The sequence below is a fragment of the Chelonia mydas genome, chromosome 1 (assembly GCF_015237465.2).
Source record: "Chelonia mydas isolate rCheMyd1 chromosome 1, rCheMyd1.pri.v2, whole genome shotgun sequence".
In the NCBI taxonomy this organism is placed as follows: Eukaryota; Metazoa; Chordata; order Testudines; family Cheloniidae; genus Chelonia; species Chelonia mydas.
In genome coordinates, this window is record NC_057849.1 from 307,273,320 (window position 1) to 307,287,471 (window position 14,152).

The 14,152-nt window shown below is 37.5% G+C and overlaps 1 protein-coding gene across 6 annotated transcripts in view; it reads right to left on the reverse strand.

The window, feature by feature from the left end:
- Positions 1-1,386: 1,386 nt before the first annotated feature.
- POT1 (protection of telomeres 1) overlaps positions 1,387-14,152 on the reverse strand; it is a 136,982-nt gene continuing 124,216 nt past the window's right edge. For 5 of the 6 annotated variants that reach the window (XM_007063192.4, XM_043550441.1, XM_043550437.1 and 2 more), the window contains 3 exons: positions 10,647-10,738; positions 5,477-5,582; positions 1,387-4,465 (listed from right to left, as the gene is read on the reverse strand). In XM_007063192.4, coding sequence (XP_007063254.2) covers positions 4,353-4,465; positions 5,477-5,582; positions 10,647-10,738 — 311 coding nt within the window. In that variant the 3' untranslated portion in view covers positions 1,387-4,352. Of the gene's footprint in view, positions 4,466-5,476; positions 5,583-10,646; positions 10,739-14,152 lie in introns of those variants that run through there. The other variant, XR_006292013.1, reaches the window with a different exon arrangement.

The window sequence follows — 14,152 nt, forward strand, 5'->3', positions numbered from 1 at the left end:
CCAGACGTTCTTGTTAAACCCTGGATTTGTGCTGGAAACGGCCCACCTTGATTATCATACACATTGTAAGGAGAGTGATCACTTTAGATAAGCTATTGCCAGCAGGAGAGCGGGGTAGGGGGAGGTATTTTTTCATGCTTTGTGTGTATAAAAGATCTTCTACACTTTCCACAGTATGCATCCGATGAAGTGAGCTGTAGCTCACGAAAGCTTATGCTCAAATAAATTGATTAGTCTCTAAGGTGCCACAAGTACTCCTTTTCTTTTTACTGATGTTACTGGGACTCTGATTGGTACAAAGGACCACCTGTATGCAGCAAGTCTCCAGGATCAGACCCTAAGTGTCTTAAAGGTGTAGAGAAAAAGCTGAATTGTTTACAGCAGAAAAAGTGGGATTTAAGGGTGTTTGAAACAGTGCTGCAGTGTTCTGGGTGGACTAGAGGGAGGAAAGAGTTTTCTTGACACCATAACTGCTTTACTTTATTGGACACTGTTAGTTTCTGACATGGTTATAGTTTATCTTCTCCGTATACATGTGTAAAATGGTGTTTCAAAAAAGCTGCTGTAACTTGGTCATTTGTGTTTAATTCCAGTGATCTGAAATTCTTGAAACTGGTTACCAGCCCTCCATCCAGATGCTTTCTTTGTTTGCAAAATTTGTCCACTTTTGAGTTAGGGATGTTCAGATATTCTGAGTTTCAGATGCAGCTTAAATGGTTGAATTTTACAAATAAGTTAATCTTTACAGAGGAAATATGGATGACAGCACTTACATAGCTGTCTGAAAAAAAGCTGAAATTTTGATCTGAAAAGCTGTTAAATTGCATTTGCACTAGCCTACTCCTCCTGTTTCTGCATATGCATTTTGTTCCATACTGTTTACTATATATGCAGTATGCAAAATGTCAGTAATTTAAATGTGGATTTTTTGTATACAATGATTTACATCTTCACAGATCTGTTCATTTTTAGCTGTAATTTCTATAGACTGACTAGCAGGTAGCTATGAATTATAGGGACTATAACTTCATTGAAGGGATTCTGATAACACTGTCAATCGAAGAGTACAACTCAAGTAGTTTACATGTCACCGGAACCCCAAAATGGAACACTATAACCCACTCATTAAAAATATACTGTATTTTAAAAATAGATCTGATCAAGGAGGAATTGATTTAAATCATGATTTAAATCACTAGTCAGGAAGACTCGATTTAATCATGGATTTCTACATAGAAGTGCATTCTTGTTGGTTGTTATAACCTTAATACATATTCTTCACAACTCAGAGACCGCTGTAGGTTTCATTTTTAGAAGGTACACACTACATACATTTTTAAACAGTGATTTATTTTGAAAACTTTTCAGGTTAATTTTACAGCTGTATCAGAAAATGAATGATTGTTTGGTTATTTCATTTACCAAAGGTAACTGAAGCAGATATTTATGAAGTCATTGGGAGGTGAATTATCTCCAATTCAACAGGTTAATCATTAATCAGCTTTGAAATCACAGATATCAGATTCACCTTTCAAAGCATTCTGATTTTTCCCACATTAATTATATAAAATGTTAACGTAACATTTTAAAATGTCTTTAATAAATTAATTCTATGGATAGCTACTATAACATCGATGGATCTCAGCAATCTTATTCACTCAATTCAGAAAGGCAGTTTTGATTTATTTTTAAAATATGTTTTCGAAACTAGAGAAATGTGACCAAGGGCCTGAAAATGGGAGATAGAATTTCTTGCTTCTGCGCAGAAGATGGTATCTGGTCCAGGTCGGTAGTGACTGAAAGTCATTACTGTAACAGGTGTGGCCTACAGTAAGTTGGTGTGAGTTTGTGCTCTCAATTCAGATCAGAGTGGAAACTGCCTGCATCACAGAAACTACTATCCCAATTGGCTTCCAAGTTGGCTGTCTCCACAGAAGCATCAAGGAATAAAACAGTCATGGAGATCGAACACAGCTCAATCACCCCTATAGAAGGATCCTTCAGGTCAACACTGAGACAAGTTTTGTGAACCGTGACCTTCGGTTCTGACAAATTCAACATCTTCCAAGAGCACTGAAAATCTCAAATAAAATACGTCTGGTAAGACAATTAACTATTTGGGTTCCAATTCAACAAACGTATCTAAGAATGTGCTTTGCTGGATGAGGCCATTGGCAGCAAAGAGTGTTTGTGAATAGATATCCAAAAGTTAAGTGTGAGAAAAGAGCACATTATTTTAAACCGTGTTTATCAATCAGCTGAATATTACAATATTCAATAGCCAAACAACTTTAAGTGTCATATGTACAATCATAAAATGACTTGAAAACGTTCCGCCAAGAATCTCAAACATTAGAGATGGTGAAAACAAATATACACTGAAGTGTGAGCCTTATATATTCTGATCTATTACTTTTCAAAAGGGTTACTTTAAAATAGATATTATTAATACCTGCAATGATATACAGGAACATGACTTTTTATTTACATAAAGAACATTTACAATTTAACACTTACTTTCTAACAACAACTGGCAGTGCATAATATGGTTTGTGATGTCATGTAACACAACCAGAAATACAGGCTTCTATACAAATCTTATTCCAAAAGAGGTTTGGCTCTATAGTTTTTGTGATTAAACTATCCATTACCTAGCAAACAAACCGTTGTATATTTCTTATGGATGAGCGCTTCAGGAGTTAAATTCCACTGAAATTATCTGGACACCCAAGTAGGTGTTCAAGTCTTAAAAATAATTCACTTATCAGTATCTCTCATCAGGCCAGGGGTAGGTAAGCAGCTGCTTTCAGAACTATTGCCAGTTTTTTTCTTGCTTGGCAAGCTGATGGTCCCATTCAATCAGTCTGACAGTTTCTCCTCTCCTTGAAAGCGAACCATCGGCTTCCAATGTTAATGTACCTTCTACCCACATGATAATTGATAAAGCATATAACTTCTAGGTTCATGGCTCATTGTTTCCATGGCTCAGAGTGATTTTTAAAGTAACACACAAAATCTATTGATATTTGTATGAAACTAAGTGGATATAATAGCTTATTCTACTAATCATTTCTTAGAACACTGTAAAATCATTTGTATATAGTATCAAAGTACTAGTCAACTGTTAGCACTATTTTAAATATCTCCATGCTCCATTTAAAAAAGTCCTCTGTGCAAGTGTTATGTAATTTTTTCCTTGATGACAAGAAGCATAGTCCCCTAACAAGAATTTTTACATTAAAATTATTCTCTAGAAAATTATTCTGAATTTGGGGCAAATATCAGAATGCAAGGTAAAAGAGCACGCATGTTTTTCACTGTGGTAGCCAACTAGTCTACCGTTGGCCGAAAATGCTGTCTTAAAATTTAGCCATCCAATCCAATTATATAAAAGAGAAAAGCAATCGAGACAGTATAATCGGACACTAAATTTAGCCAAACTATGTGCAAGAACCTCTGCAAATACACACACAATTTAAAGGAGCAGCAATGTCAGATACGGTCCTAAATATGTCCGACTTTACCATCCTTACAATCTAATAAATATCAGTGTTCATTTTAATATTTTAAATATCCCTGCTTTTATGGCCTGACTTTATGATTCTTAACCAGATGAGTAATTCTAACTCATGCATATAGCTCCACTGAGGTCAGTAACACTACCTGTACACATAAGGACTGCAGGAAAAGCTTGCTACAATCTACATATCAATGAGAAATTAAAGTAAGGAAAAAACCCATGGTTTTTCAGAATACTAAAATAGATTTGTACAGAATAAAGTGAGGAAATACAAGTTAATGGAAGAGCCCTGTTACCACAGCTGTGCTCAAATCACACTCTTTTGTATTAAAATAGGTAAATAAACAAAGCATAATCATGCTGACTGTTCTTCATACATTACAAAACATGTTTACATTTTACAATGTTCCTTTAAATTTGATGCTGTAAGTCATAGCAGAGTTTAGTAACATTATTGATAATTTTCAATTGCGTAATAGCTTGGAATGTTTGGATATTAAATCACTTTTAACAGTTTCAACCATGCAGTGATCAATCCCATGAAGTACTGAGCACCTCAGCTACCACTTGACTCACTGGGTTGGGCCCAGAGCAAGTAATAAATACCTCTTAGCATATGTCCAATTAATTTTAATTCAGGAACAGAAGAGCTAAAACCTTCATGTACAAGTGAGATGCAGAAAAAGGCATTTGTTTTCCTGATTAATTTTTCTCAACACAGAACATGATACATTAAATGTTATACAAAACCTTTTATGGTGTTTATAGCTTCAAAACTTTTTTGTAATCAATGTCAATAAATTGCATGTCTCTTAAATTGCAATACATATCACTAGATAACATCTTCAGCAACCATAGTGTCAAAAATTTGATAGCAAACTTGCTGTTCCATTCCATCTTTGACATTATAAGACCTGATGAAGCATTCCAACCATGGCAAGTCATCTAAAAATCAAAAACAAATTACACATTTTGATAGTATTTCCAGCTCTTATAAGAAAAGTGGAACTTTAACACAGCCTTTAACTAGGAACACTAACACATAATTCAGCTGACTAAAAATGGATTTTGAAGTTTCTTATGCACAGAAGGGGTTGATCAGTCCCCACTGAGAAACCCTTCTCCTCTCTGCTGATACAGAGAGCCACCTGGGAGGAGGCTGCAGAGTGGCACTTGTATCATTATTCTCCCTCTGTTCTCACCAAAGGATTGTACTTGGAGAAGATAATGTAGCCTAGGGATATAATTTCTATTCCATGGAACACCCACTGCACTGGGTGGAAGAAGGTCCCCAGGGACAAAGGTGCCTGGGTGCTTTGGACTTGCACTGTGAGGAAACAGGCTCCTAAGGGCCAGAACTATGGCAAAGACAAACAGTTCTGTGCAGACAGCCCAATGGACGCTTCCATTTTGGGCCCCCAGATGAAATGCTCAGAGGAACTCTGATGGGATCTTCATGAAGATTTCCTTACCCTGAGTCACTTTCCACAGGGATTTCCCACAGGAAAGGGTACTCCAACATTGTGTGTGCATTCAATGGAAGAATCTGGCCTAAAGTGAGGGGCTCAGACTGAATTCTCTATCAATTGTCACTATGCTTCTGTGACATTTTAAATAAAGGTCTTTTGGTTAACTTCCATATAAATGTGAATTACACATCTAGTTCTGCCTGGACATGCGTATATACATACCAAACTGAATCTATGCCAACATGAGTGAACAGCTGCACACCCTCATTACCCTTTTAGGGACTGAATTATTACTCCTGTTCCCAAAGGCCCCTTTTTTTAAAAAGGACAAACCAAATATATTACACTAAACAAAAGTAACAATTTCCTTACAATTCTGTAGTATTGAATTTGGTCTGTAATCTCATCATATTTATAATAAATTAATGGTGAATACAGCTTAACTTTACATATATATAGTAGCAGATTACAAAAAGTGACAGCTGACCTAGTTTTGTTCCTGGAGGACAAAGTATATTCATGATCATTTCCATCTTCTCCTGAAGAAGACTACTGGTAAGGACTTCGGAGGCAGGAATCTGGAAAAATTTTTCCTGAGGAAAGGGAAGGGTTTGAGGAGAAAAGAAGAGAAAAATAAATCAGGTTGTCATTAGTTAGTGTCATTTTAGAAAGCTCTTGAATCTTATGAACAGACTAAAATGACAAAAGGGAGCAATATATTCAGTTCTGTGTTTTTAAAATGATCCAAATACAGCTAGAAACAAACCAGAACACGCATGAGTAGGGCATTAACCCTGAGACATGTAGTATGCGCAATGACTTAGACCACCAAAAAAGTGCATTAATGCCTTACTAACACACATACTGCATGAAGATAAATCCATTAAAGATTGTGAGGTGCTCAAACACTATTAGAGCTGAGTGAATAATAGATTTTTCAGTTGGCAGGGGGCTGACTCAAAAAATGTGAAAACACAAATTGGTTTGATTCAAACTGAAATTCAGTTTTTCAATTTTTTTTTTCTGTTTTGAACCAATTAAAATGTTTTAGGTTGACACAAGATGATTACTTTTTTGTAATCAGTGTTGATTCAGTCAGCTTTGGGTGTTTTTCACCATTTTATGTGGGTTTTTTAACTGGACAAAATTTAAAAATGAAACATTTCACAATGAAAAGTCAAAAAGATATTTCAAAATTTTCAAAATGAAACATTTTGAAACAAAGTCAAAACAATATTTTCAAATGGTTGAAATGAAAAATTTTGACTTTTCGAAAAAACATTTTTCTTTTCTTTTTTTCAGGCAAAACTTTTTGACAAATTCATCACAAATTTGTGAACAGTTTCAGAGCCCCCAAAATACATTTTTTTTTTTTTTTTGGCAAAAATAATATCGCCCCCCCCCCCCCCCCGCCCAATTGCCCAGCTCTAGATACTATAGTGATGGGGGCCATATAAGTACGATAGACAAACAGACAGAAATTATAGACAGGATTGTGCTATCCTTATTTAAATTCAACCTTATGCCTCAAATAGTCCCACTGCTATGAATGGAAATCCTGAGGCATAAAATACCACTTACTCCTCAAGATTAAGGGAGGTGAACAGGAGTAAGGGTGTCGGAATCTGAACCTATGCAAGTAGAACTCTTGTTTTGAATTTCATTCTTCAGTTTGAAAAGACACGTGGGTGGGTTTTACACAATTTATCCTCCCACTATAAAGAGTAGCCCAAGCAGATGATGAAATAAAAGAGTAGGGGAACTGTATAACACCTACTCCCAACAATTTTCACTACAGCATAATTATTTTAACATAACTTTGACCAGACTTTCATTTTGTTCCTCTTTCCCCCACATTTCTTGGCCAACCTCAACTCTCTTTCTCCCTGGAGCCCAGCTGATGTGTCACCTAGCAAAATGGGGTCCTTTCTGGTTGACCTCTAGATGGCACTATAATATAAATGTTAAATAACAACCGTTTACGGGAAAAGAGACACATTTTCAACTCATGCTTTCTCTTAAAAGAACTAATGTGGGAACACTTTCTCCTCACTTTAATTTTTATACTAGAAATCTAATGGAAAATGACCAAAAGATGGGGACATGTCAGAGAGGGACAATTTAAGATTACTCCCTCTGACCTCCGAAGTCCTTCCCACCACCATACCACAATTTTTGCTGACTCTTCTCCCCAGCTCCTTTAACTCAGACTATCAGGTTAAGAAAATGAACTGGGAGCATTACTATAGAAATCTGATTGGAAGCTAGTTTAAAGTCACAATTCAAAGCAGCCCAGCTTCTTCTTAAACACTGTTGGAGCACCTTAGTCTGGGCAGAGGAAAGTGGCAGTTTCCTTTTGAAGTGCAGGTAACACTTCAAAAGAAAACTGCCTTTTCCCCCTGCAGCTCAGCTGTAGCACTCAGCAGCTCCCCCAGATTAGTTTCTCAATTTAGAAGAACAGCTTTCAAAGAAGGGGAGAGGGGCTGTGGAAAAGAAAGAAGAGGAGAAAGTGGGGATTGCTGGGCTTCAGCTTCCTTTTGCAGCTAAAGACCTTAATATTTTAAGAGAAGAGCCTTTTAACCTGTTATTCAGAATGCGTTAAAGAAATGGGAAAATATTTCCCCCTGATTGTCACTTGACACAGTGGGTAAAAATATATTTCTATATTAATCTGTATGTATTTGAGGTGAGGATGTTGCAAGCTGTGAAACACAGGGACCAAAAAGCCCAACGTGCTTTAGATAATTCCAAAGCTGCTGTGTAATACATTACAAATATAATGTTACATTAGATTAGTATTATCAGCATCTATTCATCTTATCAAAGCCCTCATACTTCTTAACATTTACATTCCTACCTGAAATTATCAGCAGGTATGCAACAACCGAAAGGACAGCTAAAACAAATGTCTATTGAATACAAACAACTATATAAATGAAACATGAAGGTCCAACTACTCAAAATCTAGGACATGCAGAGTACTCACAACTAATTTAACTCTGCCATCATGAACATATGAAATAGGATCTTCCATTACTTTCATAAAGTAATACATCTATTACATATGCATATGAAAAATAATATTGCATATTTACATAGCACTTTAGAATCATTTAGTTAATCCCTCACATTCCCATGGGCAGGCCAATATCATTTCTATTTTAGGAAATTGGGAAACGGAGACATGTAATTTAAGCAAAGTCTGTAAAGTCACAAAAAGTGAATGTATAATCTTATGTTAAATGTGGAGACCAAGTGTTTAGGTAAGACAAATAATCTTTCTGGAGCAGGGACTAACATTTATTTGGAGGCTAGATGAATAAAACCTAGGAGGCACTAGTCAGTTCATGACAAGCAAGAGCCCCCACTACCCAGACCTTTAGATCAAACAACTAGATTTAGATGGATGGACAGCTATATGGCTTTGGCTGGAATCTACCCAGTAAGGAAACAGAGTTTATAGATTCATAGTTATTAAGGTCAGAAGGGACCATGATGATCATCTAGTCTGACCTCCTGCACAATGCAGGCCACAGAATCTCACCTACCCACTCCTGCAATAAACCTCTCACCTATGTCTGAGCTATTGAAGTCCTCAAATTGTAGTTTAAAGACTTCAAGGAGCAGAGAATCCTCCAGCAAGTGACCCGTGCCCCATGCTACAGAGGAAGGCGAAAAACCTCCAGGGCCTCTTCCAATCTGCCCTGGAGGAAAATTTCTTCCTGACCCCAAATATGGCGATCAGCTGAACCCTAAGCATATGGGCAAGATACACCTGCCAGAAACCCAGGAAAGAATTCTCTGTAGTAACTCAGATCCCATCCCATCACAGGCCATTGGGCCTATTTACCATGAATATTTAAAGATCAATTAATTGCCAAAATCACATTATCTCATCATACCATCTCCTCCATAAACTTATCAAGTTTAATCTTAAAGCCAGATAGGTCTTTTGCCCCCACTGCTTCCCTTGGAAGGCTATTCCAAAACTTCACTCCTCTGATGGTTAAAAACCTTCGTCTAATTTCAAATTGTCAGAGTAGTCATAAAATCCTGAGCTAACCCCCTAAAATAGTCACTCTCAATGATCAGATTGAAAGCAATCAGACAGGGTGATTTAACACCATGACAGAGAGAAACTCAGCCAGCTCAACCAAGGACTTTGTGGAAACACAGAATGCTGTATACCTGTGACATATTGTACTTCAAAATAGCACTCTGTAACCCACATATTCACCACTTGTGTATGGTTATATTTTGTACCAAGAATGTCTTGTAAGATATCCTATGAAAACTCATGATTTGCTAAAACTCATTGTTCTGTCAAAATATGTATATCATCATTGTATATAGAATTATGAGATTTTGCTATATGGTTGTTACTGAAATATGTTGTGAGTGTAGGAGACGCCCATAGCAAGCTGTCCAGTGGCAACAAAGGGGGTGACCCACAGCCAGATGGGTATTAAATGACCCTCCCTACCTGTTGACCAGCAAGGGAATTTCAAACAAGAGATTTACAATTCAATAAGAGACAGTTGCTCAAGCTCTACATAATGGGGATTGCTTAACTCAGTGACTCAGCAAGGTATCAGGACTGGTGATGCTTGACTCCACGTTTGAGCCAGTATTTTTCCAGACACATGAACTGAGCATATAAAATAAGGGACAGTGGCATTAAGAGTCTGCCTCTTTCCTCCCCACCTACTCTGAAGGCAACAAGAACGTTTGACAGAAAAGACTTTGAACTAGGAAATTGGTCCCAGGCTGAGCAGGAAGTTCAGCCTATGTATTAAGAACTGTGAACTGCTTGCAACTTCGAGTGGGGTGAGGAAAACTGCTTGATTCGACTCTTGCTTAGTCTGATAAAGTTTATGATTTAAACTTAGATTTTAAGTGATTATAAGTGGTAGGCATAGAGATCAGAGTTGGTTACATAAGAAATAAAAGGGAAAATCAATCTTTTTGTAGTTAATAAACTTATTGTAATTCTTTATCTTTACCAATGAATTTGTCTAAAGAGCTTGGGGAATCTGCTCAAATTACAAAGTCTGGGGCACATCCACTATCCTTTCAAGGAGTGGTGAATTAATTAATGAGATTATACTGCTCAAGACCTTCTTTATCAGCGCAAGATGGTACATTTTTGGGGTGCAAGACTAGGCCCTGGGGATTTGCTGGGGTCTCCCTATGTATAGTTCATGACAGGCTGTGAAAGCCTGCATGTAACTTTGGGTGTGCCCTCATGTGCTAATGGCTATGTGACAGCAAAGCCAGAAGGGGCTGCTAGTTACTAGCAGAGCAGTGTAAGAGTACCCTGATCCAGAGTGTTAAAGGGGACATACCAGTCCTACAGTCCAGGTTGTGCCCTAGTGGGGGGAAGCAGGAGGGTGTCCACAACTGCCACTCCAGTTCCTCTCTTCAGTCCATTTTAAGACTTGAACACACATTTTTCTCCCATTTTACCTTTTATCTAGTATTGACCTAAACAGCATTTTCATCAAAGGATAGTGCTAATAATTTGTACATTCATTATAATAGTTTGTTTTAAAACACTGCATATGACAAAGAGAATGTACAAATTCATATACACATGCATACATCTCTGAGACGATACTTAACAAGAACCATCATCTATTTACCCTCTGTTTACTTACATAATCAAAGAGGTATGCATCCAGTGTTCCTGTGCCATCATCAAGTGTAAACTTCATAACAAAGACATACTGGAGTGGCTCAATACCTAAAACTAGTGTGGGAAAAAAATTTTGCTTTAGGTACTGAAAACTCAAGACAAAATTATCACAACACAAGGTAATTGAAATGACTTGCTTTTAATGATGTGACTTATTGTAAGATCATAATTTTAAAATATAATTAAATACTTGAACAGGTGGTGGTTGTGGATTAATAATTAGAGCTGTGCGAATCACAGATTTTTCAGTTCAACACTGAACTGAAAAATAAACAACAAAATCTTTTCAGGTTGACCTGAAACAAAAAATTTTCAAGTTTTTTTTTTAAGCAAACAATGGAAATGTTTCATTCAACCTAAAACCAGACATTTTGTTTTGATTTCAAGTTTTTTATTTTTATATAAAATTGAGGGAAATTCCAAAACAAAAAGTATTTCTGAAATGAAAAGTTGTTTTTTTCCTCTCTCCTCCCACCAATACAAAAAATTCACCAAAATCTACTTGAATTTGCTGATTGTTTTGGTTGAAGCAAATCTGCATTTTTTCAGTGAAGCATGTATTTTCACTAAAAATTTCACATAGCACTACATATACGATTCATGACAATGTTATTATACACTAAGTGAAAACATTTTGTGTTGCAGGTAAAATGAGATGCTCAGAAAGATTTACATATAGAGTACCACATTAGAATGGAAATTCAGTTTTGCTCAGGAGTTTAGAAAAATACAGAAAATGCTCCAAAGTACATCTTTTCTCTTTAGTAAAAATGTTGGAAACATTTGCATACATCCTAACTTCTGACTATGTGTTAGGATCTCTTTCTGCCTGATCTTCCACTGAAATTGGTGAGAGTTTTGCCTTTGGTTCAGTGACAACAGGATCATGTTCTAAACTAACATACTGCAATATATTTGGTGAAATATATTATCTATGGGAAAACAATTTATTCCATATGATGTAGTTAAAATTCCTAGGCAAGTTCTACTCAAATAAAAAAGCTGCCTGACTGGTACTCTGAAATTAACTAAACCCATCTGTGAAAATTCAATGGCTAGGTACATTCTCCTACAGATATTAACTATGTCATCTGTCAGACAAAAATGATCCAAAACTATGCATCTAATCTATATAATTATTGCAGCTACTTTCCAATCACACTCTCTCCTGACAATCTTTAATTGAAAGTCTGTGTGTGGTTTATATTTGAATACTGCTTTAGATTCCTATTGGGTTCTGCAGGGGCCTGTCCAGGGTCTGGTCCCATTTAATATTTTCGTCAATGACTTTGATAATGGAATGGAAAGCATGCTTGTAAAATCTGTGGATGACACTAAACTGGGTGGGGTTACTAGTACTATGGAGGGCAGAATTAGAATTCAAAATGACCTTGACAAATTGGAAAATTGGTCTGAAATCAACAAGATGAAATTCATCAAAAGACAAGTGCAAAGTACTACATTTGGGAATGAAAAACTAAAGGCACAACTACAAAACAGGGAATAACTGGCTAGAAAAGGATCTGGGGGTAAAGTGAATCACAAACTGAATATGAGTCAACGTGATGCAATTGTGAAAAGGGCTAATATTTTGGGGTGTATAAACAGGAATATCATATGTAATAAGACATGGGAGGTAACTATCCTGCTCCACTTGGCACCAGTGAAGACTCAACTGGAGTACTGAGTCCAGTTCTGGGTGCCACACTTTAAGAAATATGTGGCCAAATTGGAGAGTCCAGCAACAAAAATGATAAAATGGTTAGAAAACCTAACATATGAGGAAAGGTTAAAAAAATGGGCATGTTAGTTTTGAGAAGAGACTACTGAGGAGGGACCTGGTAACAGTCTTCAAATATGTCACGGACGTGTTGTTCCTTGACTTTAGCAAAGCTTTTGACACAGTCTCCCACAGTATTCTTGCCAGCAAGTTAAAGAAGTATGGGCTGGATGAATGGACTATAAGGTGGATAGAAAGTTGGCTAGATTGTCGGGCTCAACAGGTAGTGATCAATGGCTCCATGTCTAGTTGGCAGCCGGTATCAAGTGGAGTGCCCCGACGATCGGTCCTCGGGCCGGTTTTGTTCAATATCTTCATTAATGATCTGGAGGATGGTGTGGATTGCACCCTCAGCAAGTTTGCAGATGACACTAAACTGGGACGAGAGGTAGATAGGCTGCAGTGTAGGGATAGAATACAGAGGGCCCTAGACAAATAGGAGGATTGGGCCAAAAGAAATCTGATGAGATTCAACAAGGACAAGTGCAGAGTCCTGCACTTAGGACAGAAGAATCCCATGCACCGCTACAGACTAGGGACCGAATGGCTCGGCAGCAGTTCTGCAGAAAAGGACCTTGTGGTTACAGTGGACGAGAAGCTGGATATAAGTCAACAGTGTGCCCTTGTTGCCAAGAAGGCCAATGGCATTTTGGGATGTATAAGTAGGGGCACTGCCAGCAGATTGAGGGATGTCATCGTTCCCCTCTATTCGACATTGGTGAGGCCTCATCTGGAGTACTGTGTCCAGTTTTGGGCCCCACACTACAAGAAGGACGTGGAAAAATTGGAAAACGTCCAGTGGAGGGCAACAAAAAGGATTAGGGGACTGGAACACATGATTTATGAGGAGAGGCTGAGGGAACTGGGATTGTTTAGTCTGCGGAAGAGAAGAATGAGGGGGGATTTGATAGCTGTTTTCAACTACCTGAAAGGGGGTTCCAAAGAGGATGGATCTAGACTGTTCTCAGTGGTAGCAGATGACAGAACAAGGAGCAATGGTCTCAAGTTGCAGTGGGGAAGGTTTAGGTTAGATATTAGGAAAAACTTTTTCACTAGGTGAAACCCTGGAATGCGTTACCTAGGGAGGTGGTGGAATCTCCTTCCTCAGAAGCTTTTAAGGTCAGGCTTGACAAAGCCCTGGCTGGGATGATTTAGTTGGGGATTGGTCCTGCTTTGAGCAGGGGGTTGGACTAGATGATCTCCTGAGGTCCCTTCTAACCCTGATATTCTATGATTCTATGTTTGGGCTGTTACAAAGAGGATGGTGATCAACTGTTCTCCAAATCCACTGAAGACAGGACAAGAAGTAATGAGCTTACTCTGCAGAAAAGGAGATTTAGATTAGATATTACAGACAAAAAAATGCACTGGAATATGCTTCCAAGGAAAGTTAAAGAATCCCTGTCATTGGAGGTTTTTAAGAACAGGTTAGACAAACACTTGTCAGGGATGGTCTAGGTTTAGTTGGTCCTGCCTCAGCACGGGGGGCTGGACTAGATAACCTCTCGAGGTCCCTTCTAGTCTTACATTTCTAGGATTCTGATTCTATGCGCAAATGATATATAATCAGTTAAAACTAGAAATATATTCACATACTTTTAAAATCAAATTGATAAAATAAGTAAAAATAATTGCTTGCTGTATATGTTTGAAGTTATGTGAGAATAAACATCTCTACAGAAACATTG